A 27,547-nucleotide genomic window follows, 5' to 3' on the forward strand; every position below is an offset into this window, starting at 1 on the left:
GTGTACAGACACCCCAGGAAGCCCAAATTAAGAGTGTAAACACACTTTGAATATGGTTCAAGTTCAAAGGGCTTCCTTGTTCCTTAAGTTGCTTAGGTTGCATTAAAATAACACCTTCTAAATCTAGGAATCTGGATTGTTTTCCTATTCCCCAGTTCCTGGGTCTTCATTTTATTATCTGTCAAACAATGATATCAAGGGAGTTGGATATTTCCAGTTTCTCCCTTAGCCTTGTGCAAAATTGGGATATAGAAGCAGGGTTTCCCATTCCCTTTCTGATCCCAAGGTTTCCAAAGAGAAATAAAAGGTTTCAGCTGGATATATATTCTAGAAGCATTTATTGCAAAATGAAGTTGAGTTCCCAATCTGGGAAAATAAAACAGAGTCATTTTACAGCTCTTTGGGGGAAAATCCCTCCTGGGGGGCCTTGTCTGGATAAGTTGTAGTCACCTGTGTAAGTCCACTTACTGTGACTGGTCCTTCTTGGTGGCTCCAGAGATAGTTTCTGAGCTGGAAGAGTCCTCAGGTTATGTTAGGTCCTGGTTTCCCCAGGGTTAGGTGGGAAGAACTTTTCAAAAGTGCATACTCAGGTGAAAAACCCAACACCGTAAAAACCTCCCATTAGGCAAGTATGTGTCTCTGCCCCACTGATCTGCCTGAACTTGTAGTTGGTCTTTCTGGAGCTAGCCAGACTAGGGGAAGGTTGCTCCTTCAGGAGTCTGGACAGAACTCTTTCATTTTTTGCTTCCATTCCTTCTGATTCTCAGCACACTGGGTTGGACATGGTCTGAAACGTACAGGGACAAGTACTTTGAAGGTCCTTCTGGATATGGACCCCAAACCAAACTCCCCCTTTAGCAAGCTGCAAAAGCACAGGCACAAAGATCAGGATGTAACTTGTAGGAAAGATGAAATGGGGTCTGCCCAAGTTAGGAGGCCCAGGTCCCAATTTCAGCTCTGTCAAGAATATGCTGTATAAACTCAGGCCTCTGTTTCCCCATGTGTAGCATATATCAAGAGGACTACAGACCAACCTTGTGATTTTCCAATTGTTTTCCAATCTTCTCTTTCCAAGAAAGAAGCTGTGTCCCCCTCCACTGTCATGCAACTGAGCAAATGAGTTTGTGTGGGGTGCTATCTTGTGCTGCCCTTGCCCCAGGACAAAGCACTGCCTGGGGAGCGCCTGCAGTAGTACTTGTTCACCACATGCCTACACTGGTCACACTTGACTGTACAGCACCACTGGAATTTGCAGTTACAGCTGCTGATAGCCTCAGTCTTCCTCTCTTCCACCTGCAGGCCACATTCGGTGCACAAGCGCCCGCAGCTGCGTCGCTCCCACCTGGATGTGTTGTGGCTGTTCTGCAGACACTCCCGACCCTCTGTGCCATAGATGCCCAGGCTAGAATTGCGGGTACAGTAATCTGGCGATTCCTCTAAAAAGATCAGCTCAGCCTCTGCACTGGGAAGGAAGGCCTCAGTGGGTGCCCAGCAGCCCTCAGCACTGTTCCCAGCCCTTGGCTGCCGCTTATCCATCTCAATTTTCAGTGCCTGGTCATACTTGGCCTTTAGGTAGTCTCCCATCTCCCGGAAGTCAGCCAGCTGCAGCCAGCATGTCTGGATGCTGCAGCTCCCTGAGATGCCATGACATTTGCAGGTCCTCTTCATGGTGGCTCTCACTGCCTTCACAGAGAAAGAAAGAACAAAAGAGAGAATGGCTCTGAGTAGGGAAGACCAAAGGCTAGCAATTAAATGGCATATTTTAGAGCTGTGCTTCTTAACTTTGGAGGAGCATCAGAATTACCAGGGAGGCCGGCGAAAAATATTTATTCCTGGGCCCTACCTCAGATCTTCTCAATTAGAATGTTCAGGGGTTTAAAGGCCTTGGTATTGGTGATTTTAAAGCTCCCCTGGGTGATTCTTATGGAAAGCCCAGCAAGCGTTGAGAAGGTTACTGGAGTCAGGAATCCTAGGCTCCAGGCCCAACTCCATCAGTTGTTGAGCTTGTTTCTCTCCCTGCCCAATTGGAATAAGAATCATCAAGAAAATACTTAGAAAATTAAAAAGGAAAATATGATCATTGGCACTGTTATTATCTTGAAGCTGGGGGCTAGAATATTTGTGGGGGTTTGGATTTGTCCTCTGGGCCCTTTCCCAGAGGGAAGGAAGCTCCTGGAGTCAGAACCCCTACCCCCAAGGTGATTACCTATTATTGTAATTGCCTTGAAAACCTCTCCCTCTTGCCCTGGGCAACCAGGACATCTAGGTATAGGTTGAAAGGGAAATTTCTATGCTCTTAGCTCTAAATCCAACTTGCTTTCAGATTTGAGTTCAGAACACTCCAGGGATTGCTATTCCACCAGAAGTCTTGGGGGAAAATAGACCCTCGGGAGAAGCTGAGACAGACCTTAGGACACAGGTTGGATGACAAATCCCTGTTAATTTCCTAGAGTATGCAGTTGAAATAGTTAAAAATTTAAGTCTTGGAAGCAAGGCCTTGGTTCTGTATTGTTTTGTGTTCTCAGAAACCCGCCTGTGGAAGAAGGCAGAACATAAGGTTTAGTGATAAGAGGACTAGACTAGAAGATCTGAGTTCATTGCCTGGCTCTGATGCTTATTAGTTGTATTGCCTTGGGCCTTAACTGGCTTTGTCATCCAAGGAATGGGGGTAGCCATCCCAGTCCTGCTAGATGGTGTGAGGATGAAACATGGGTATGAGACAGCTCTTTGTAAGTTGTGAAGGACTGTACAGATGTGAGGCTGTTGCCAATACTGAGCCTGATGGCTCACTGGCTGACTCCTATACCTACCAGCCTGCCTGCCCTGTTGTTGTGAAGATTCATTAGGGCTCTGGCATCCTTTCCCTTCTCCAGGCTGTCCACAAAGAGTTTGGAGATCCTTTCCCCAAATTCCACATTATCACTGCAGCCCCCCCAGATCCAGCCATGGCCTCCTACACATAAAGAAAGAATAAGTTCTGCATACAGCTCCTTGCTGGAGAAGAGTCATGGTCATCTTGGCTGACACAGCCAACCATCCCCAAGAGCCCTAGAAGTGTGTGAATCTATAGCTGAAGGTGAGACAGGGAAATGGAGGTGCTCTGGGGTGGGTAGGGGGGAGTCCTGTTCCCAAAGCCAACTTCCCACCCTTCAGGCACTCTTCAGTTTTAGGCAATTAGTCTCTATACCCACAGTAAAAGTAGGCACACTGGGGCTGGCCTAGAGATCTCAAAGGTACATCACAACTCAAACATTCTGGAATTCTGCACCATTATCCTACAATAGTCTTGTTAGAGCCACCTCTTCCCTCATTAGTGATAAATCTGAGTAAGTCTCTTAGGCGGTCTGCAAATAATTGAGTAGCTCTGGATTACGGACAAGCCATTCTAAGCCTGAAATACAAGCTTTAAACTCTCTTTGGCCTCCTTATTTCTAGATCCCTTGTTAGTTTTAAAGCTGGGTGTTACTAGCTGATTCTGGAACCATGGATCCAGGCTCCTCTCTCAGGAGAGTCTAGGTCCAGGAGCTCCCACCAATGAAGTTGCTGTTGGAGTCTAGGGGTTTGAGGGAGCTGGAGCTGTGTCCCTTGGCCTCTCCCTGGAAGACTTTAGCCTGTGCTCAGCTCTGCACCCCTCACTTCTTCCCCTCATCAGAGAGCCCGCCTTACCTGTTTTTCCATTTTTTGACTCATCACAGCCACAGTTTTCAAAGTCGCCCATGCTACAGTTCTTGGTGATAGTGTACATGACTCCAGCAGAGCTGATAGCATGAATGAAGGAAGTCTCCCTAGTAGCTTTGGAGAGAAAGAAGGGTCTGGAAACTTGGTCCCTGATGACCCAAAGCAGAGGCTTTGGAAAGGCAATGCTATTTCTCTTCCTTGTCCCCCATCCCCTTTGGGTTTAAAAAGATGCTCTTCTACTTAAGAGAACAGAGCATATCTCTTTACTTCATACTTAGTTCATCCAGGCAGGAATGAGCATCCCCATGCTACAGATGGGGAAAGTAAAACCCAGAGACAGAGTGATGAGACCAAGGCCACTCTCCTCACCAGTTGTGGTGGTGGGACCAGGACCCTGCTCTCCTGAAGTCCAGCCTAGGCCCCTGTCCATTAGCTACTGCTTCTGGTCCTTGGGCCGTGAGGACTCAGGGCCATAAGACTGGCTTAGGAAAGTGAGAAGGACCTTTTCTTCTTTCTGACATGAAGCTGGAGCCATGTAATAATCATAAGGGTCATGGCTACCACTTAGTAAGCTCATATCTTACTAAATTCTTTATAAACACTGTCCCATTTCATTTCCCACACTCCCCATTCTATCTGTACACCCCATGGGAAGATAGTTCTTTTTGTCCCCATCTTTTTTACCCTCTTCCCCTCAACTCTTCTCAGGTAACTCTTAATTGTTTCTACATAAATGACTTTTATGCAAACGACTACACAGAGTTACACACAGCTACGCGCACGCACACACACACATACACACACACACCACCTCAGGCACAGCTCAATGTGATCTCTCAGCTTCTCTGTTGGGATTTTATGACAGCTGGGCAGATGGGAAACTCCTTCAGAGGCTGCAAACACAGAACCCTTTCCCGATCTTTATTTCACATAAATCAGTGCAAGATAAGTGTGTACAAACACACAAGTACAGGGATGCATTTAAAAAACAGAGTAATTTTTACATTCATATAGAGATACCTTTGTATTCACCTCATTCAACCCTTACAATACTCCTGGTGAGCTAAAGAGAGCTGGCCTTATTGCCCCAAATGGCAAAACTGGGGTTGAGAGAGGGGAAGTAACTCACTCAAGGTCACATAGCAAAGAAGTGGCAAGTCAGCAGATCACTGATAGCTTTTCCATTTCACTGTGCACATATATGTTACACATATACATATACTGCAAGCCCACCTCCATGCACAATACCCCCCTGTACAGGTGAACAAACTTACCACTTCTCAGTCTGTTGTGAGTGGAGAGCTGGAGAGCATTTTCGGGGCAGTTCCAGCGTTCCCAAGCAAATTGGAACTTACACTCCTCGATGCCACTCTGGGCACCCAGGGCCACGCTGGTAGTGTAGGTCAGATAGGCCTGGCAAAGGGAAAAGGGCTATGAGCTTCAGCCCTGGCTCAGGTCAGGTCATCAGGGGTTGGGGGAGCAGGCAGGACTCAAATGGGTTAGCTCTCCATTAAAGAACGATCATGGGTTCCTCTGGGTGGGGGACTTCTGGCACTGTCTCCCCTCCCCTCTTTTCTTTCCCCAAAAGAATTCCCTTAGGAGCCCCAATGGGTAAAAACAGGACCCAGAGAACATCCTACCTTGGGACCTGTTATCAGGAAATTGTTCACTGACCTACCAAAAAGAGAAAAAGTGAGGCAATGGTGAATGCGAACGAGGTAATGGGGGCTTCCTTGACAGAGAGTGAGGGGTAGGAGAAAGGACTTACCAGGCAGAGGCACTGAAGGTGGCATAGCATATGCCCACAGCCACCCTGAGCATAAACAGGTCTCCCATGGCCTTGCCCACCCCCAGGGGACCAGGTCCAGCCCAGGGCCAAGTCCAGGGAAGAAGTGAGGGGAAGGCAGGGTCTTTCTCCGTATTTATGTGGGGAAATTCTGAATGGCCAAGGGGGAAAAATCAACAGCTCTTCTCATTTGTCCCTCACTGGCAGGGCTGCAGGAGCCACTGACCCAATGGGGGACCAGGGAGGAGGGACTCAGCCCAAAGCCTCAAGGAAAGCCCCGCCCTACCCCGCCCCCCCTGCCCTTCTTCCCTCCCGGGCTGACAGACGGCTAAAGCCTTTCCCTACTCTCCAGGTTTCTTTCCTCTATATATCAGACTTTTGTCTCTTCCTGCTTGAGGGCTCATTTCTCAGAATCTTGTAGCCTGGAGCAGGTGAGGTTCCTAACCCTGAAGGTAAGTCACCTATCCATCAGAGCTACAGACAGTATCATCATCTGTCAGTGAGACCCCACTCCTTGCCCTGCCTTCCTCCCCAAGGTGTTAATAATTATAGAGGGGCTCTATTTGGGGCCTCCTCCTACTCATTTACCCAAGTAAGCAAGTGCACCATTCCTACCTCCTCCTTTGGTGACTGTAAAGTCATGGAATTGTGGGACCATGGAGCAGAAACACTTCAGAGGCCATCTCTCCAACAGTCCCTTCTACCACATTCTACCAAAGTCAGTTCTAGTAAATTTCCTTGATTCCTAGTAGGTCTATAATTTTGTATTTGAGGGTTAGATCTCCAGTTTGTTAACTGCTTGTATACTTCTGTGAGAATCAACCTTTGGGCCACCCAGGGCTATATTTGAAAAGACTGATGCCTTTCTTTCTGACACCACTTTGTTGCTAGGACATCAGCTCCTTAGGCCGCAATCTGTCTCTAGATTCACTTTGTATTCTTAGTGCTTAAGAAGATTCCTGGATGAATGAACAAATGAATGAATGAACAAGTTAATGAAAGAACTTGTGGCCCCTAGTAGGGACCCAAGGCACCATTAGGTAGGGTTGGGGACTATGGTGAAGGGATGGAGATCTTCCTTGGTTGGTGAGGCTCTTTCCCAGGCCTGGGGATGGCAGGCTAGAGAGATTCAGAGGAAAGTATGAACAGGAAGTCACAGTCCTGATTCATTACCCTGTGACCATCCATACCCAAATCACTTCCCAGCACCCTAATTTAGATGAGAAAGGGAGTTCAACATCCCCCCACCAAAGGTGTTTCAGGGGCCAAGGAATCCCAGGCCTTTTTAGGGCAGTGCACTGAAAGTATGGGCCAGGATTGGTGTCAGTCTGCAAACTGTTATCTTTCTATGACAAGATAAGTACGGAAATGAAAGTGTTTAGGAAGTTTTACAGAATTTGACAGAGTAATTTTAGATATGTTGAACCTAATAATAAGAAATTTGGGCTCCTATTTTATGTCCTTTTTTCTGTTCCATTTTTCTAGGAGAATGGGTGCGAAAATTCCAAATGCAAAATATCCTTAATGGACTAAAGCTCTGCCTCTCAGACCAGCAAGCTTTCTTCTTTGCTTGCTTGTGGGCTTCTCTCCTTGGCGAAAAGAGGTGTCCCAGACTTGAGTCACTTGGGAAAAGCCCGCTGAGTGTGCCTCAGTGGTCTTTTCTCTGTTTCCTATTTTTCCCAATCAAGAATCTAATGTTTAACTTGCACTTTTTTTTTCCTGAGGAAGATTGGCCCTGAGCTAACATCTGTTGCCAATCTTCCTCTTTTTGCTTGAGGAAAATTCGCCTTGAGCTAATATCTGTGCCAATCTTTCCTCTATTTTGTATGTGGGTCACTGCCACGCATGGCTCCTGACGAGTGGTATAGGTCTGCACCCGGGAACTGAACCCTGGGCCATCAAAGTGGAGTTCACAGAACTTAACCACTAGGCCACAGGGCCGACCCTAACTTTCACTTCTTAAAAGTGAAAAAGCAGCATTGATTTCCATGCCACTTGCTGTGGGGTTAGAACAGGCTTAGCGTTAGCCCTGAGGTAGTCCCCCGATGCACCTTGAGTTTTAGGTGTGACTCTACATTCACTTCCTGTATATGAGTGAGTGGATCTTATTCTTCTGTGTTCCCATAGCACCTGGCATTTAGTTGGTTCTCTATAAAAATACTCTGTTTTACTTTCTAGGAAGCAGAGGGGAAGGTAGTGAGCTTTTTGTCTGCAAACTTTGTGCTTGCTCCTGCTCCGATTCTCTAAAGATCATATAATTTCTCTAAAAGGAATTTAGTATGTTTGGGAAAGGCCTCTGCTCCAGGTATTAGGAGCCCTGGGGTTTGGCCACTAATTTGTCATGTGACCTTGGGCAAGCTATTTACCACCTCATGGACTCAGTTTCTTCATCTGTAAAAGGAGGGAGTGGAAAAAATGTTGAACATTGAATGACCTCTAAAGACTTTCCCAGCTCTCTTACATGCTAGAATCCTATTTTTAAGATTTACAGAATTTATTAATCCCAGAGGTGATTGTAGGCTGGAAATGAGGAAGTCTCATTTTCCCCAGCTGTCAGCATGGGAATCATCTTATTTATCTTTGAATCCTTTAGTTGGCCACCAGGATAGACCTGTAAGATGGATACCTAGAGGACAACCAATACCTTCTTCAGAGTCCTTTGGGGCTCTGTCTGCATAAGACCTCTGTGCTGGAGTGACCCAAGTCCTTCATTGTGGATAGAAAGTCCCCTGGAAGGAGAGAAGAGCCAGAGACAGGCACTCCACACTGGAGTCTACAAACCATTTGCAGCCAACCTGTGTATCATTTCCTTAACCCCAGCTCTATTATCTCAGTAGTATTTAAGTGACAATCCAACTCTTGGTTTCTCTCTCCCAGGAATGGAAATATGGAACTGAAGACTAGAGCAGAAGATGACAGAGGAAATAGAGCGGGCCTATGACAAGACAGAATAGTAGTGTCTCTGAACCTACACTGGTGTGCTAGTAGATGTTTAACAACTAGCTTTAGTGTGACAGGAGCCATGACTGGTAGTGTTTGCTGATTTCCATGGTGTAAATACTCCCACCATTGCCGATTTCAAACTACCAACATGGACTTGAGAAGAGATGAACAGTAGCACATCATTATACAATATTTCCATCATGTAGATATAACAGATGTAAATAACCTTCAGAACATAGATAACAGTAAAATGTAGTAAAATATTTAGGAAGTGGTGAATTTTGAGTACTTTTTATTTTTGTTTTTAATATAACATTTAATTTTAAGTTTATATAATTTAATTTTTAATAATGGCTGTATTTAACAACCAGTTTGCCAAATTCCTGAAAATTTAACAATCTGCTTTCTGAGGTGGGACAAGCTGCCTTCAGTACACCATTGGAGCCCTGTGTCCTCCCTCTAGGCCACTGGGGGATAAAGTACAAAAGATTTCTCTGTGGAGTTTAACACCAAATATTTATTTGTTCCAGTTGTGTGCAAACCTTTAACCCTTGCTGAGCCGTAGGTCTTGCTACCTGCCCTCAAGGAACTTAGTATCTAGTAAATAGGAGATAAGGTATCTATCTAACTCTATGGGCAGAAACTGGTAAGTGAAATACAATTAATAAATGCATGTACCTCTGGAAAGGTATTCACAGAGCTAGAAAGGAGCTAGGACCGATAATCCTGAAGGCCCCTTCCACCTCTAATGTTCCAGGATGTTGCGATTCCAGGAGTCCTAGGGAAGCACTGGTGGCTGTACTCAATGAGGACTAAGTCACCCTTGCTATGCCCAGCTTCAGGAAATCTAGAGGCATTCATTCACAGGACCACAGAGTGTCTGACCCAGAGGGTCCCATTTTACAAGGAGGTAACTGAGGCACAGAGAGAGGGGACTTAGGGTTACATAGTGAGTCAGGACCAAGAGAGCCTGGATCCTTCCATCTTGGTTTGTCCAGGACTGAGGGGTTTCCTGTGGTGTGAGAATTTCAGTGCTTAAACCTTGGATGGTTAGTTACCCTATGATGATGATGGTATGCATCCCAGGCTAATGCTTCTTTCCAAATGTGCACTTTCACTAAAATCCCCAAATCCCTGGTTCCTCCACATTTCTTTTCCAGGCTCTCTCCAGGGCTCTGAGCCTACAGGGGCTGCTTAGATTGTGGAGCAAGTTGGGGAATGGGAGGGTGGAGGTGGCTGGAGAATGCCAGAAGTGAGATAGGATTTCTGACTTTTTACACTCCTCTGCTAATTAGATAAGGGGGTTGAGGAAGGGGGACAATGAGCCTCTATGCATATTCTTCTGAGCTGTGACACTGAGCAGAGCTTAGGGATTTTCAATCTCTGGTCTCCACCCCTCCTCCCTAGAAGCTTGTCTCTTCCCACCCCCTGGGGATACTTGACTCCCAGTCCAAATGCCACAGCTGCTTGAGCTCCTGACCCTCCCTTTGGCCCCCCAATTTAGCCACAATGACTTGCAAAGTTCCTCAACATATGCCCAGAGAAGGAAGAGGAGAATTTAGTTTTCCCTTTCAGACCCAGAGTTCCAGGTGTGGGGAGGAAAATAGGAGGCCCTCCTGTGTGGAAAATGGGAGCAGTTGGTGGTCTGTTGAACACATGGGTCTATGAGGGCTAGGGTACGTTAGAGGGGATAAATCTGCAAGCCATGACTAGATCTACTTCATGTTTGAAGGTGTGTTCCCTTCATCAATCTGCAAGCCCCCTAGGGCTAGGGTTGTCAATCCCAGCCACATGGGGATCTCTCCAAGGATAGCAGCATATTTCTCCCATCAGACTGAGGTGCACAGATGGCAGAAGCTACATCTTCACCACTAGCCTAGGAAGGTTTGGAGTTGGAGGGGCTTATCCAAGGAGAGATTTCAGATGGCTAAAACCCCTGTATTATATTTTTTATTCTCTCACTGATCTAAACTCCCATCTTTGGACACTGGATAGGACACAGAAGTTCCCAAGTAATGTTTCTTGATTGTTGGGGAATAAAGTATGGAGATGATTGTGGGATTTTTATTAGTTTTCAGAGAAATATGCATCCATCCATCCATTTATTCATTCTAAAAATATTTACCTACTGAGTTCAGGCCAATACTCAACACTTATGGGTCTAAGATGAATTATCCTTAGTTGATGTTTTTATCCTGCAGGAGCGCTCAGTCTGGTCTGAGAGAGATAAGCTTAAACAGTTTATAACAATACAGTGAGATAAAGTACTCTGTAAAATGTTGGCCGGGGAGTGAGGATATTGAGGAAATTCCATAGAAGAGGACTTCTGATAGAGACCTGCCATCTGGTGGCAGGGAATGGTATAACAAGCTCCTTGTTGCTCTCATGTGGGATTCAGTAAGGCAATTTCAGCCTTTATTGAGCACCTGCCTAATGGGTAACCAGCTCAGTGGTTAGCACTGTGGTGCAAATATAGTAAAGCTTCTAAGATGACCTTTGTCCTTGAAAAACTTGCAGCGTGCTTGTGGATATAAGGCATAATTGAAAAAGTTATCAACCAAACAACAAGTATCTGATGGGCACACATGAAAAAATGTGCTTTAAAAAAAGTATGTGATTCATGCTTGTCACCAAAAGAATTAAATAAAATGGAAATATGTAATGTAAAAAACGAGAATCTGGGGCCAGCCTGGTGGCGTAGTGGTTAAGTTCGTGTGCTCCGCTTCAGTGGCCCTGGGTTCACAAGTTTGGATCCTGGGCGCAGACCTATACAGCGCTCATCAAGCCATGCTGTGGTGGCATCCCACATACAAAATAGAGGAAGATGGGCACAGATGGTAGCTCAGGGCCAATCTTCCTCACCAAAAAAAAAAAAAAAGAATCTCCCCCATCCCACTCCTTGTAAGTAACCATTATGAACAGTTTAGTGTGGACTCTTTTCTCTGCACATACAAATGTTTATATATACATATATAATTTTAAAAGTAGAATTGTGCTGTTATTCCTCAATTTGGTTTTTAAACTTTTATTTATATTTTGGACCCCTTTCTGTGACACTACATATCAATTTACCTTGTTTTCTCTTAATTTTCATATGAAATCAAAATTAAGCATACTCCTAAGAGTTAATAGTTCTGTAGGGTTTGTTATGAAAAGCAGCATCCCTCTTCAACTATACCCCCATTTTCCTCTCAAAAAGCAACAGTTTTTAATTCTTGTATCTGATGCTCTCAGTATTACTTCCATATTTCTAAAAGACCTATTTGAATCCTATTTATTAATTTTTCAATTTTAGGTATTATCTGTTGACTTCCCACCACAGAGGATGAGGATTAGCCTCTCTTTTCTCTCCCCACTCACCACAAATGCATCGTTCTCATCTTCCCATCTCCCACTATAGTTAAATTGTAATTTTAATTAGGTCAGTATTCAGTGTTTACATTATGATCATGTAAATACTATTTAGAGGAGAGTCATGTAGTAAACCAGGCTTACTTTTCTTTCCCGACAAGTCTTTGTTTTCCTTGGAATGAATAATTATCTTTTCTTTTGTTGTTTGCTTAGTTTTCTACATAGTTATCACCACTTCAACCCCAAACTCTGCCACTTATCTAAAGCACCTCTCAAGACATTTAGCTCTCAGATCTGCTCCAATCTGGCCTAGTTACTTCTCTACATCCCACACAGCTGTCATCTTAGTAGCTTCTTTCACCATCAGGATGGGGGTTCACTTTGCTTCCTCACTTTGTTGCACATCAATTTCTTAAATCTTGTCTTTCTATTTCTATTTATATTTATTTATTTATTTTGTGAAGAAGATCAGCCCTGAGCTAACATCCATGCCAATCCTCCTCTTTTTGCTGAGGAAGATTGGCCCTGAGCTAACATCTGTGCCAATCCTCTTTTTGCTGAGGAAGACTGGCTCTGAGCTAACATCTATTGCCAATTTTCCTCCTTTTTTTCCCCAAAGCCCCAGTAGATAGTTGTATGTCATAGCTGCACATCCATCTAGTTGCTGTACGTGGGAGGCTGCCTCAGCATGGCCGGAGAAGCGGTGCGTCGGTGCGTGCCCGGGATCCGAACCTGGGCCGCCAGTAGCGGAGCGCACGCACTTAACTGCTAAGCCACGGGGCCGGCCCACTTTCTATTTATATTTATGCTCTCATTTTGGTGGGTAACATATTCCAGTAGCTTCCTGAGAAAGGGTGCATAGTAAGCAAATTTTTTGAGACTTCACATGCTGAAAATCTATATTCTACCTTCACTTGATTGATATTTAAAATTTTTTTTAAATTAATATTTTGGTAGGGTATAGAATTGTACGTTGGAAATAATTTTCCTACAGAATGTTGAGGTCATTGTTCCAATGTCTTCTAGTTTCCAGTGTTGCTGTTGAGGAATCTTATGCTATTTTGAATGCTAGTCTTTTATAGGTTACCTCTTCTTCTTTCCCCCACCCCTCTTGGGAGCTTTTAGAAACTTTCTTTTATCCCTAGCATACTGAAATTTCAAAATGATGTGGCTTTGATGTAGAACTTTTTCATTTCTTGTGTATAGTACATGGACTCTTTCAATCTGTAAATATATGCTTTTTGTTCTGGTAAACTTTCTTGTATTATTTCTTTGATAATTTCTTTCCCTTCATTTTCTATGTTCTCTTTTTCTACAATTATTTTTTTGTATATGGAGGGGAATATCAGACCTCCTGGACTGATTCTCTCATTTTATCTCTTCCTGTTTTCCATCATTTTTTTTTTTCTTATTATCTAGGAGAATTCTTCAACTTTATCTTCCAACCTTTATATTAAATTCTTTTTATTTCTGCATCAAATGTTGAATACCTAAGAGTTTTCTCTTATTCTTGGACTATTTCCCTTTTTTGTGAGGAAGATCAGCCCTGAGCTAACATCCATGCCAATCCTCCCCTTTTTGCTGAGGAAGACTGGCCCTGAGCTAACATCTGTGCCCATCTTCCTCCACTTTATGTGGGACGCTACCACAGCATGGCCTGACAAGTGGTGTGTTGGTGCGTGCCCAGGATCTGAACCCGGGCCGCCAGCAGCGGAGCACATGCACTTAGCTGCTAGGCCATGGGGCTGGCCCCCTGGAATATTTCTTTTTTAAAAAAGTAGTATTTTGTTCTTGTTTCATGATTGCAATTTTATCTTCTAACTCTCTGAAGGTACAATTTTTTAAAAAAAGTTTTGTTTCTTGCATTGTTTCTTCTTTCAAGTTCCTTTTTTCCCCCTATAACATTAGAGCCTTCTCTCAAAAGTCTGGTGATGCTAGGCTATTCATTCATACTTAATAATGAGGGACTAAAAAGCTGATAGGAAGCTCTTTGTACCTGGATGGGGCTTGTTGAATGATGTACTTCACTCTAGAGTGATAAGGTAGGCCCCTAGCTAGTTCACTGAGGGAACCCCAAGCATCAATATCTTTAAGTCTTTTCTCTAGGGCTGGTCAGTTTTTCCAGAGAGAAGTCTTCTAATCTCCTGTCAGAATTCTGGGAATCACATGGGGAAGGGGACTATCACTAGGAGAAGGGGAAGTCTCACCATTCAGACTTATTTAATGTCTCGTTCTTGGTTGTGTCTGGCCTCCCTGAACCTAGAATCTCTCTCATTCAGCTATGAGAGACAAAATCTCCAGTCTTCTGCTGGATGGGGGAGGGAATATAGGATGATAACCTGCTTCCTAAATAGACATTTAACCTATCTACCTCCAAGCCTTCAGAAGAACTAGGCACGTTCAACTTCTGAGCCTTTTTAGGGTTCTATGGCAGAAGCTTCTTGGCATCCCCCTATGTAGGCACTCAGCTTTTGGTTTCTCAAGACTTTGTTGTTTTTTTTTGTGTGTGTGTGTGTGAGGAAGATTAGCCCTGAGCTAACATCCAATGCCAATCCTCCTCTTTTTGCTGAGGAAAATTGGCCCTGGGCTAACAGCCATGCTCATTTTCCTCCACTTTATATGGATGGCACCACAGCATTGCTTGACAAGCAGTGTGTTGGGCCGCGCCTGGGATCTGAACCTGCGAACTCCCTAACATCTATTGCCAATCCGCCTCCTTTTTTTTTTTTCCCCAAAGCCCCAGTAGATAGTCGTATGTCATAGCTGCACATCCTTCTAGTTGCTGTATGTGGGACGCAGCCTCAGCATGGCTGGAGAAGCGGTGTGTCGGTGTGCACCCGGGATCCGAACCTGGGCTGCCAGTAGTGGAGCGTGCGCACTTAACCGCTAAGCCACGGGGCCGGCCCTCAAGACTTTTAAATAGTTTTTAAAAAACTTTTAAAAAGTTGCTTTCCACCTTTCTGAATTTTGTTTTTTATCTGCTATTGGCTCCTCTTTTGTTCTCTTTCACTTTGGAATTTCATGCCTTAAAAAAAATCCCTGTACTATTTTGTGAGGGAGGGGCAATAAATGCATGTATTCAATCTGCAATGTTTAACTAGAATACACATATTTATTATTTTATGTCATATTTCTTAAAAATAGAATTTAAAATGGGGAAGAGAAATGCACCTGGGATGATTTGAGTAAGACCAATTTCAGCCACTGCCTAGCAGTGACCATCTTCCAGCAGGTGCCTTCATCTCTCCCTGCCCAACCCAGGAAACAGAATCAAGGAAAAATCAGGACAGATAATAAAGGGACTAGTCTTAAATACTTGGAATTATTTAAAAATAGAGGAGCAGATTTAGTTTTTTAGTATTAACAACACTAAAGTGAAGAATGCGTGTATCTAAATTTTTACAAACTTCTCTAACTATCACTAAAGAATAAACTCTTACAATAGAAACCTCCTTCAATAGAAATCAAAAGAGAGTTCACATGTTTGGAATTAGTCTGCTCCTTTGCAGGCTGCCATTGACAGAGGTCAAGACGATGGCCGTGATCTCAGAATGAGATTGCTCCCATGTTTGTCTCAAAGCTTCTTCCTGCAGAAGTCAACAGGGAGCCCCTGTGCTTGGGGGAAGACTATTCCTCCACATGACTTTCTGCTTCCATCAGCAGGACTCAAGTGGTAGCCCTAGAACTGTCCATGCTTCTGGCAAGACCTCACACCCCTCTCCCACTAATACATCTTTGTTGCAAAGATCTGCCTTGGCATCATCAAGAATAAGTTCATTATGCTCTTCATTCTTGCCATGTCATTCACTACAAGAAACCCAAGACACCTCATCCTCAGACTGTGACCCCCATTATGTTCTGTGTATCTTCTTTTCTGGCTCCAACTCCTTCCCCATCCTATCTCCTAAAACCACTTCACTGAATCCTCTAGATTTTGCAGTCAAACATCAGCATATTTCCCCTTCTCTTCAACCTCTTCTGATGTTCCCTTCTCTTTCTCACTTTAACTGAACCCTAGCTCAGTAGGGAGGGCATTGTTCCTTGCAACCGTCTCAAAAAGTGACTGTTTTTCTCCTACACCTCTCATGCCACTCAAGTCCTCCTCGCCACTCATTGACACTTTCAGACTATTCTTCTCTCCTCCATAAAAACACCCAGCTTTGTATCATGTGTCATTCAACGTGAACACTCATTTCTCCTCTTTGTTGTAGTTATCCTCTGTACTCCTCCACCTCCAATCTATTGAAGATTTTAGATCCTGTCTCACTGTCAGTCTGTATTAGTTATCTATTTTGGTGTAACAAATTACCCCCAAAACAAGTGGCTTAAAACGACAAACACTTACCATCTCGTAGTATCTGTGGGTCAAGAATCTGACTGCAGTTTAGTTGGATGCTTCTGGTGCAAGGTCTCTTGTGACTGCTTCATAATATGGCAGCTGCCTTCCCCCTGGGTGAGTGATTGAATGAGAGTAAGAGAGAATGCACTTAAGACAGAAGCCACAGTCTTTTTGTAATCTAATCCCAGAAGTGACATCCCATCATTTTTTCTGTATTTTATTTGTTAGAAGTGAGTCCATAAGTCCAGCTCACATTCAATGGGAGAGATTATACAAGAGTGTGAATACCAGGAGGCAGGAATCATTGGGGACCATCTTAGAGGTTGCCTACTACACTCTGCTCTCTGGCTTCCTAATGATTCACATCCCTCCAACATGCAAAATATACTTTCCTCCCGACAGATCTGTGAAGCATACCTTTAATCTTACGAAAGGGCCTTTTGGGTGACTGAATAGTATTCTGAAGCACCTCCTTTGATCTTTCTGAGGTTTTAACAAAAGGTATAACAGTCCTCAGCTTTATATTTAAACCATATTTTCCTCTCAATGTCCTGGATTTAATCTTTTCTCAGAAGCCAATTCTTTTTTCTTTTTTTTTTTTTTTTTGTGAGGAAGACTAGTCCTGAGATAACATCCGATGCCAATCCTCCTCTTTTTGCTGAGGAAGACTGGCCCTGGGCTAACATCCGTGCCCACCTTCCTCTACTTTATATGGGACGCTGCCACAGCATGGCTTGATAAGCGGTGCATTGGCGCGCACCTGGGATCTGAACCTGTGAACCCTGGGCCGCCGAAGTGGAGCGTGTGCACTTAACCGCTGCGCCACCAGGCCGGCCCCTCAGAAGCCACTTCTTAATTTTAGCATCATTTGCTGTCGAAAGAGGCTGAGAATTTTCAAAACCATCAAGTCCTTGCTCCTTTTTGTTTAACAGTCGTTTCTTCAATTTCTCTCTCTCCTCTCAAATTTACCATAAGCAGTAAGAATAAACCAGCTGGCATCTTCAACACTTTGCTTAGAAATCTCCTTAGCTAGATCACCCAGTTCATTAGTCACATTTTCTACTTTCCACATATATGAAAACGACAATGTTACTAAAATTTCTGCCCCTACATAACAAGTACTCCTTTTCCTCCACTTTCCAAAATATTTTTCTTACTTTCCTGTAAGCCTTACCAGTAGCCTCCTCAGAGTCCAAAATTCTATGAAAAGTGTCTTCAAGGCTCTTTAAACTTTTGAAGCTGGGTACCTGAGGATTATTGTAAATATTCAATAAGAACATGATTACCTTTCAACCTTGTTCCCAACACAGACATAGATGAAAAGAAGTTAATCTTGTCAGTTTGCTGTTTTCTTGTTTAACCTGAGGCGTGACTCAGGTCACAAGGATTTATGAGCTTGTTTTGCAGAAGAAAAAGAATGCCTTCAAGGAAATTATGATCTTCAGACAAGCAGCCCCCAGCTGCCAGTTGACACCCAGAAGTCAGATTGCCCAAGGGCTTATTGGAAGTGAAAGAAACACAGATTACCCCTTTGTTTCTCTGAAACCCCTCCTGCCTATAAAATCCTCTGCTTTCTTCTCTTGTGAAGGCAGATTTAAGAGACCCTATCCTCCCACCTTCTTTTGGCCAATTCGAATAAACCATTCTTCATCTCCAAGCACCTATGTCTCAGTGACTTACTGCACATTGCACACAATCTTGAATTTTGGTATCACTTTAAAACTCTCCTCAAAGTCACTGTCCTCTTTCAAAGCAACAACCACATTTTAAGTTATTTTTTACTGTACCTCACTTCCAGGTTCCAAGATCTGTATTAGTTTTCTATTGCCACATGGCAAATTACCCCAATACTTAGAGGGTTAAAACAACAGACACTTGTTATGTCACAGTTTCTGTGAGTCAGGAATCTGGGCATGGCTTAGTTGGGTACTTCTGGCTCAAGGTATCTCAGGAGGTTGTAGTCAGGCTTTGGCAGAGGCTGGGGTCTCATCTGTAGATTTGACTGGGTTGAGAATGAGGGAATCCACTTCCAAGCTCACTCACATGGTTGTTGGCAGCCTCAGTTCTCACCAAGTGGGCCTCTCCACAGGGTTGTCTCATGACACAGCAGTTGGCTTTCCCCAGGGTAAGTGACCCAAGAGAGAATGAGAGCACCTAAGAGAGAAGCCACAGTGTTTTTATAACCTAATGTGAATATGACATCTCATCATTTCTGCTGTATTCTATTTTTTATAAATGAGTCAATAAGTTCAGCTCACACTCAGGGGGAGGGGATTACACAGAGCATGAATACCAAGAGGTGAGAATCATTGGGGCCATTTTAGAGACTAACAACTCACTTTTGCTCCATTTTCCTAGTGATTTCAATATTCATATAGATGATCCTTTCAATTCCCTGGCCTCTCAGTTCCTTGGTCTCCTCTTTTTTGATGACTTTTTTTCTACCACCCTCCCTTAGCCACTCCCTTCCCAAGATCATATCTTAGACTTTGTCATTACCAACAAGCACACCTCTCCATGATTCCAATTTCATATATTTCACTCTCCATCTACCTCCTCACTTTCCAGCTTGCTTCCTGTAGTACCCCAACTCCATCAATCCTTCTGCTCCATGGGGACTTACAGTTAATTAATCCTACCATTTTTCTCCTGTCCTTCACCCTTCTCATGTCCTCACCTTCTTCCTTACTCAACTTAAATCATATTGTAAATATATTTACTTCTTTGCATCCATCCTCAACTCTCTTACCTGGACTCAATTCTTGCCCCCACTTAATTCTTTGTAGTAAATGAAATCCAAATTGCCCCCACTTAATTCTTTGTAGTAAATGAAATCCAAATAAACCTTGATTAAATCTGATTCTTTGCTTACTCCATTCCTGTAATTGCATTACTGAATGTGGCTGGAGAGAAACACATAAACATGCTGTTTGGTTTCACTTACAATCATAACCACTAACCTAAGTGGTTTCTTAATGCTGCCTGGCAATCCTACTTTATTTCCTTAGTCCACTTACTCTCCCATTCTCTAGATGACTATTTCATAGCTTCTCTTTCTTCAAATCTAATTCCTCCTCTCTTATTCTGACTCTCAATCGACTTACTTCCTATTTTACTGAGAAAATAAAAACAATCAGAGGAGAACTTGCATGAGCTTCCATCACCACATATATCCACTTACCTGCATCTGTGTTCTAGATCTTCTATTCTGAGGCAATAGATGAAAGGGCTGTGCTTCTATCTAAGTTAGTCAATCCACTGTACATCAGCTCCTATCCCTGAATTCCCCCCTTTCTATGAGATTTTTTCCATCAGCATATAAAAGTAGTTTTTCCTGGGCCAGCCTTGGTCGCCTAGTGGTTAAGTTCGGCACGTTCTGCTTTGGCAGCCCAGGTTCGGTTCCAGGGTGTGGACCTACACCACTCTTCTGTCAGAGGCCGTGGTGTGGTGGTGGCTCACATACAAAAAGAGGAAGATTGGCAGCAGATGTAAGCTTAGGGCGAATCTTCCTGTCACTGTCTAGTGCCCCTGAGAAACTGAAGGATGGGTTTGGAAGGATTTAACTGTTTCTATGTTAAGGAGACACAACCAGCAACCACCCTGAAGCTAACCAAGCCTCCCTAGAAGAGCTACGCCCATGACCTTGCCTTAATTTTAATATGAAGGTCTCTTCAGGAGGAGATTAAGCCTCATTACCGTAATCTGCAGTGTATGCTGAAGCATGTTTTCCAACTGAGCCTGTGCAAGCGAATACCCGCTTCTCCTTTTTGAATATTCATTCCCCAACCAAAATAAAGTTCCTGCTTCCTTTTGTTTGGGGATGGCATGACTTTGGAAATGATTCCTCATGGCCTCCTATTTGCTGCAAATACACTTTACTTTGTGAGACAACTTCCATTGGTGTAGAGTCTTACTTAACTTACCAGGAGGCAAGCCCACTTGGTTCAGTATCATTCCTCAGTACAAAAAAAAAAGTTTTTCCTCCATTAAAAAAAATCATCTCTTGACCCTACTAATCTCTCCAAGTACCACTCCATTTTTCTTCTTCTTTTTACGGCAAAACTCTTTGAAACAGTTCTCCCTACTCACTGTCTCTAATTCTCTCTTTCCATTCTCTCTTAAACCTAGTTCAGTTACTCTTTCACTCTCACCATTCCATTGAAACTACTCTAGATTACCAGTGATCTCCACATTGCCAAATCTAGGGTTAATCCTCAGTCATTTCATCTGATTTTGCAGCAGCATTTGACATAGATGATCCACTCTCCAACTTGTAACCGTTGATTCTTTCAGCTTCTAGGACTCCAGGGATGCCTGGTTTTCCTTCTACCTCTCTGTCACTCAGTCTCAGTCTCCTCTTCATTTCTCTGACCTATTAATACTGGAGTGTCCTGAAGCTTTTTCCTCAAACATCTTTTATTTTCTATCTATATTTATTCCCATATAGTGACTACTCCAAAATTATATGTTTAGTCAGACTTCATCTAAACTCCAGATTTATATATCCAACTGGCTACTTGACATCCTCAAGTAAGGCTTAATTGGCTATCTAGTAGGTATTTCAAATGTAATGTGTCCAAAACAGAGCTTCCCATTCTCTTCCTCCTTGCTTTCAGTCTGATCCTCTAACTAGTCATCCCATCTCAGTAAATGGCAATTCTATCCTTCAGTTGCTTAGGGCAAAAACCTTGAAGCAATTTTAGATTCCTCTTCGTCATGCTCCACATCTACTCTGATAGCAAATCTTGTCAACAGTAACACACTAGATATTTTACATATTAATCTTGTTTATTGTCTGTCTTCCCACCAGAATGTAAACTTCATGAAAATAGGGAATTTTGTCTGTTTTATTCACTGTTGTATCCCCAGGGCCCAGAATAGTCCCAGGCACATAGTAGACATTCAATAAATATTTGTAAAATAAATTTAAAAAGATACACATTCTTAAATTTTTTTAAAAGTCAAGTTTGGTGAGGCATAACTTACATATGGTAAACTTCACCCCTGTTTAAGTATACAATTTGGAGTTTTGACAAATATATACAGTCATGTAATCACCACCGCAATCAAGACACAGAACATTGCCATTACCCCAAAAAGTTCTTTAGTGCTTTTTTGTAATCAACACCCTTCCTCATCACAACTCCTTGCAACCTCTGATCTGATTTCTGTGTGTGTGTGTATGTTTGCTTTTAAGACTTCATTTTTTTAGAGCCATTTTAGGGTTACAAAAAAATTGAGAGTGAGGTACAGAGATTTACCATATACCCCCTGTCCCTACACAAGCATAACTTCCCCCATTATCAACATCAGTTACCAGAATGGTACATTTTTACCTACATAGACACATCATAATCACTCAAAGTCCATAGTTTACCTTAGGGTTCACTCTTTGTGTTGTATATTCTATGTATTTGGACAAATGTATAACGATATGTACCCATCAATATAGTATCATACAGAGTATTTTCATTGCCCTAAAAATCCTGTGCTCTGCCTCTTCATCCCTCTGCTGTTCCCCTCACCGCCCCTCAATCCCTGGCAACCACTGATTGTTTTTATTCTCTCCATGGTTTTGCCTATTCCAGAATGTCATATAGTTGGAATCATACAGTATCTTGCCTTTTTAAATTGGTTTCTTTCACTTAGTAATATGCATTTAAGTTTCCTTCATGTCTTTTCAAGGCTTGACAGCTCATTTCTTTTTAGCACTGAATAATATTACATTGTCTGGATGTGATAGGAAACCTCTTAATCTCAAGTTTGTGTGCCCAATGTGCAGTAAGGCAAACACTAAGACATCAGTGCTTGGAGATGGAGAATGGTTTATTTGAATTGGCCAAAGTGAGAAGGTGGTAGGATAGGGTCTCTCAAATCTATCTTCACAAGAGAAGAAAGCAGGGGGGTTTATAGAGCTAAGGGGCTTGGCAGGAGGGGTTTCAGAGAAACAAAGGGGTAATCTGTGTTTCTTTCACTCCCAATAAGCCCCTGGGCAATCTGACTTCTGGGCATCAACGGCAGCTGGGGCTGGTTATCTGGTGATCCTTGAAGGCATTCTTTTTCTTCTGTAAAATAAGCTCACAAATCCTTGTGACCCTTGAGTTACCCCTTAGGTTAAACAAGAAAACAGCAGATTGACAAGATTAACTAACCTCTTTTCACAACAAAGTTGAAAGGTAATCTTATTGAATATTTACAGTGACCTTCAGGTACCCAGCTTCAGATGTACCATAGTTTATTTATCCGTTCACCTACTGAAGGACATCTTGATTGCTTCCAAGTTCTGGCAATTATGAATGAAGCTGATAAAAACCTTCTTCTGCAGGTTTTTGTGAGGACATAAGTTTTCAACTCCTTTGGATAAATATCAAGGAATGTGATTGCTGGATCACATGGTAAGAGGATGTTTAGTTTTGTAAGAAAACTGCCAAACTGTCTTCCAAAACGGCTGTGCCATTCTGCATTCCCACCAGCAACGTATGAGACTTCCTGTTGCTCCACTACCTCACCAGTATGTGGTGTTGTCAGTGTTTCAGGTTTTGGCCATTCAAATAGGTGTGTAGTGGTATCTCTTTGTTGTTTTAATTTGCATTTCCCTGATGACATATGATGTGGAGCATCTTTTCATGTGCTTATTTGTCATCTGTATATCTTCTTTGGTGGGTGTCTACTAAACTCTTTGGCCCATTTTTTTAATAGGGTTGTTTTCTCAATGTTGAGTTTCAAAAGTTCTTTGTATATTTTGGATAACAGTCCTGTATAAGATATGTCTTTTGCAAATATTTTCTTCTAGGCTATGGCTTGTGTTCTCATTCTTTTGATGTTATGTATTTTTTACCACAATGTAAAATAATAATAATAATAATAATATATGAATTATTTATCTTATGAAAGTTTGATAGAACTCACAAGTAAAACTCTCTGAACCTGGTGTCCTCTTTAAAATACAGTTTTGAAAACTTTTAATTTCTTCTATGGTAATTGATCTATATAGGTTTTCTACCTTTTCTTCAATTTTGGTAATTTTTATATTCCTCAAAAACAATTAATAATACCATAGGTAAAATCAAAAGACAAATGAAAAATTGGGAGGAAATATTTGCAATTCATATTACAGATAAAGGCTAATCTGCCTAATATAGTGTGAGCCTAGAAACTGAGAAAAGATCACAACTCAAGAGGAAAACTGACGAAGAACATGGATAGACCATTCATAGGCCAACAAATAAAAACAGCCCTTCAACATATGAAAAAATGCTCAAGGGCCGGCCCCGTGGCTTAGTGGTTAAGTGTGTGCGCTCAGCTACCGGTGGCCTGGGTTCGGATCCCGGGCGCGCACCAACGCACCGCTTCTCCGGCCATGCTGAGGCCGTGTCCCACATACAGCAACTAGCAGGATGTGCAACTATGACATACAACTATCTACTGGGGCTTTGGGGGAAAAAAAAAAAGAGGAGGATTGGCAATAGATGTTAGCTCAGAGCCGATCTTCCTCAGCAAAAAGAGGAGGATTAGCATGGATGTTAGCTCAGGGCTGATCTTCCTCACCAAAAAAAAAAAAAAAAAGATGCTCAAGCTCAGTCATAATAAAAGAAATGCAAGTAGAAACTACACTGGAGTACTATTTCTCATGTATCAGACTAGCAAAAATCCAAAAGTTTGATAACATGCTATGTTACCATGGCTATGGAGAAACAGTCAGACTCATTCCCATTACTGAAGGGAATGCAAAATGCCATAACACCTGTGAAGGGGAATCTGGAGATATCTATGAAAATTATAGACACATTTACCCTTTGAACCAGAATTCCACCTTTGGGAATCTATCTGCTACAACTTCATAAGTATGAAATGACATATGTACAAGATTATTCATTGGAGCACTGCTTACGATGGCAAAAGATAGAAACAATACAGCAACAGGGAATGGGTAAAATAAACTATCTATGCAGCGGTATACTCTGCAGCCCTAGAAGAGTAATCAGGAATATCTCCTCTTTATCTACTGTTGTGGAGAAATCCCCAGAATATACTGCTAAGTGAAGAAAGCAAGGTGCAGAACAGTGTGAAGAGTGTGCCCCTTTTGTATAAATACAGGGAGTAAGAAGAATATACATTAATATTTGTTCACATTAGCATAAAGAAACATAGGAATAATGCACAGGAAACTAATAATTAAAGTGGTTTCCTGTAGGCTTAGATAAGGTAGGTAGGATATGGGTAGATGAGGACAAGATGGGAGCAAGACTTCTCAAATCTTTTTATATGGCTTTGATTTCAAATATGAATTATTACTCATTAAAAATCATTATAGTTTAATAAATATATCCATTAGCTTTTTAAAAAGTATTTTATTTATTTATTTTGTGAGGAAGATTGGCCCTGAGCTAACATGTTGCCAATCCTCCTCTCTTTTTTTTTCTGAGGAAGATTGGCTCTGAGCTAACATCTGTGCCATCTTCCTCTATTCTGTATGTGGGATGCCACCACAGCATGGTTTGATGAGTGGTGTGTCGGGCTGTGCCCAGGATTTGGACCTGCAAACCTTGGGCCGCAGAAATGGAATGCGCAAACTTAACCACTACACCACCGGGCTGGCCCCTAAAAGGTATTTTAAAGGGCTAAACAAATGTAAGTTAGGTATAGTGGGCTTGCTGCAATTCAGGGTATAAAGAATGGTCCTTGCTCTCAGGAGAAATTTTATATCTGGAAAATAAAACAACATACATAAAACATTTTTAAAAATTGACAATACTGAAGTAAGGAGAGAGTCTGACAAATACTGAACAATGGATCTGACCCTAATTTCTGTGGGATTCATGGCAGGGAGTGATTTCAGTGGGCTCACCCTCAGGGAAGACGTGATATTGGCTGTGCTTTGAAGGACAAACAGGAACTGGGTAGAGAGGAGGACACAGGTCACTTCGGGTACAAATTCAAGTATAATCTTGAATATGGGAGATAATAAGCAGCCTTTCTGATATTTCTCAAAATACTGAGGAGTTGGGTTCAAAGTGAAGCAGGTTTTTAAAGACAAGAAGTCAGGCATGCAAAGAATAGGGAGAGAAGGCTCCCTAACAGAGGAACCCCAGGGGCAAATGCTCTGAGATCTTAATGGAGTCTAGGAGAGAGAAGCTGAGAAAGGTGAGGGGAGCAGCAGGAGCCAGATCACATGGGCCCTTTATTCTAGGTGCAATGGGAAGTCACTGCAGGGTTTTAAGTGTATGTATGGGGAGTGAGGGGAATCTGACTCACATTTTTAAAAGATCACTCTGCTGTGTGGACAATGAGTTGGGGTGGTGGGTGCAAGAAAGACTGAGAGATCTCTCTCAAGAACTGACTATGGGGCCGGCCCCGTGGCTTAGCGGTTACGTGTGCGCGCTCCGCTACTGGCGGCCCGGGGTTCGGATCCCGGGTGCGCACTGACACACCGCTTCTCTGGCCATGCTGAGGCCGCGTCCCACATACAGCAACTAGCAGGATGTGCAACTATGACATACAACTATCTACTGGTGCTTTGGGGAAAAAAGAAAAAAGGAGGAGGATTGGCAATAGTGTTAGCTCAGAGACGGTCTTCCTCAGCAAAAAGAGGAAGATTAGCATGGATGTTAGCTAAGGGCTGATCTCCCTTACACACACACACACACACACACACACACACACACAAAAGAACTGACTATGTCTTCGTACTTAATTTACCTTTCTCTCTATCCCTGATCCCCATCTCAATCTCAGCATTTTCCAGCCTGTGTGACAGGGGAGAAGGGTGACGGTATCACCTGGGAAGTCAGGGCTTCATTTGGTGAGAAAGGTGATGGCAGCAGAGCCCAGTGGAAATGTTGGTAGCTGGAAATTTGGCTCAGGAGCTGAGGAGAAAGGATAGAATTTTGAAGGTCTAGATCTGGGAGTCTACTGTGGAGAGGAAATAGTTGAAGCTGTGAGACTATGACACATCAGAGAGAGGGAATTGAGAGAAAAGAACAGAGAGCCAAAGACAGGTCCTCAGTGAAGCAACAGCAGCAAAGGAAGCAAGCGGATGAATAGAGAGTAAGGTTGCAGCACCAGGGCAGTGCAGAATCCCCAAAACAATTTAAGCTGAGGGGTGCAGTGCCAGCTGAGTGATGAATATAGTACTGTGTGGCAAAGCGGGGGTCATGGTGGGCTGGAGTACTGAGGAAGGCTTGTGGCAGAAATAGGACTTGAACAGACCGTGAAGGATGGGTAGACTAGGTGGATGGAGATAAAGCCAGGGAGTTTCTAGAGTAAAAAGCACAAGAACTAAGGTACAACAGACAATTCTGACCATTGAGTGTATGTGTAAGTTCAGGGAGTTGTTGAAGTTTGTGAGTGGAGGTTCTAGACAGGAAGTCTCGGGTGATAAACGCATGCAGAAAGAGTTGAATCAATTAGTTGATCAACATATATATTTTTTGAGCACCTCTGTGTATCAGGCACCAGGTTAGGTGCTGGGAATATATCCATGAACCAACAAACCAAGGCCCTGTCCTCCAAAGTATACCCTTTAGTGAATCAGATTGGTCTTCACAAGCAAGCAGAGGAATTTAGACTCTTTCCTGTGTGATACTGCTCTCCTGTGGCCTTACAATGGAAGCTGGGTGGAGAGATGTCCCCAGCATGTGGGGGACATGGAAGGGAGTGTATGCAGAAGAAATGCAGACTGTTGAAGAGCTTGGTCTCCAACAACTGCATGAGCATGTGAACCTGAACTGTGTACACACAGACTAGGATGAGTGCGTTGGAAAGGCAGGGAAGTGGTTGGAGTTTCTGAGACAGTCATACATTTGGAGAGACTGCCGGCTGATTTATTAACCTTTGCAAGGGGAATCTGTATTTAATAAGAGTAAAGCCTTTGTTTGGCTTAAGTGGCAGGAATGAAACTCTGATGATGGAATTATCGGCTTGAGTCAGTAGGAAGAAGAGGTATTTGGTGGAGAGAGGGCAGTCAGAGCCATTCCTACTCAGAGGCCAGCTCCTACCTTCCATGTGATGTGAGGAATACTGCTTCACTTTCTGGACATCATTTTGACCATTCAGAAGCAGAAGTAGGAGTTCTTGATTTTCTACAGATGAAATCATTCCCTCTTAATTCCTAAATGACTATCACCCTGCTTGCCCTGCAAACTCAGCTTTCTCAGAGAAAACAAGGGAGAGGGGATGAAGAGAAATGAGCAATAGGCAGTAGGATATAGTCTTAAAAATTCTGTGTAAAAGTCAAAAGGGAAGTCAAAGGAAACAGACAAAGGTTCTTCCTGAGCTTGGGACCAGCAGGGAATGATGCAGCTTCCTGAAGATATTTTTAAAAAGCACTGGATGGCCAGAACCAAGAGACAAAGTGACCAAGTCATCCTGTTTTTCCCTGAACTTGCCCAATTTTAACACTGAAAGTCCCACATTCTAGGAAAATTGGGACAGTTGATTGTCCCATCAGG

The 27,547-nt window shown here is 42.9% G+C and overlaps 1 protein-coding gene and 1 long non-coding RNA gene across 2 annotated transcripts; both read right to left on the reverse strand.

Moving 5' to 3' along the window:
• Nucleotides 1-294: 294 nt before the first annotated feature.
• Nucleotides 295-5,638, reverse strand: WNT8A (Wnt family member 8A). The gene is made up of 6 exons (XM_004420151.3): nt 5,447-5,638; nt 5,319-5,352; nt 4,953-5,091; nt 3,667-3,792; nt 2,811-2,953; nt 295-1,683 (listed from the first exon to the last, which is right to left on the reverse strand). The coding sequence occupies exons 1-6, from the start codon at nt 5,512-5,514 to the stop codon at nt 1,135-1,137; spliced, it is 1,059 nt and encodes a 352-aa protein (XP_004420208.1). The 5' UTR covers nt 5,515-5,638; the 3' UTR covers nt 295-1,134.
• Nucleotides 5,639-16,213: 10,575 nt separating this feature from the next.
• Nucleotides 16,214-19,603, reverse strand: LOC147917262 (uncharacterized). Its single transcript, XR_015551958.1, has 3 exons — nt 19,279-19,603; nt 17,885-18,251; nt 16,214-17,344 (listed from the first exon to the last, which is right to left on the reverse strand). It is a non-coding gene; the product is annotated as an uncharacterized LOC147917262 (long non-coding RNA).
• Between the last annotated feature and the right edge of the window lie 7,944 nt (nt 19,604-27,547).

This window comes from Ceratotherium simum, chromosome 4 (assembly GCF_057802395.1).
Source record: "Ceratotherium simum simum isolate JZ-2026a chromosome 4, ASM5780239v1, whole genome shotgun sequence".
NCBI classification, from domain to species: Eukaryota; Metazoa; Chordata; class Mammalia; order Perissodactyla; family Rhinocerotidae; genus Ceratotherium; species Ceratotherium simum.

Excerpts from the sequence above, each read along its gene's own strand:
- WNT8A (XM_004420151.3), bottom strand. The coding sequence starts at position 5,514 with ATGGGAGACCTGTTTATGCTCAGGGTGGCTGTGGGCATATGCTATGCC. Across the intron at positions 5,092-5,318 it reads TCCTGATAACAGGTCCCAAG|GCCTATCTGACCTACACTAC; the intron begins GTAGGATGTTCT and ends TCCCTTTGCCAG. Across the intron at positions 3,793-4,952 it reads TCACAACAGACTGAGAAGTG|CTACTAGGGAGACTTCCTTC; the intron begins GTAAGTTTGTTC and ends TTCTCTCCAAAG.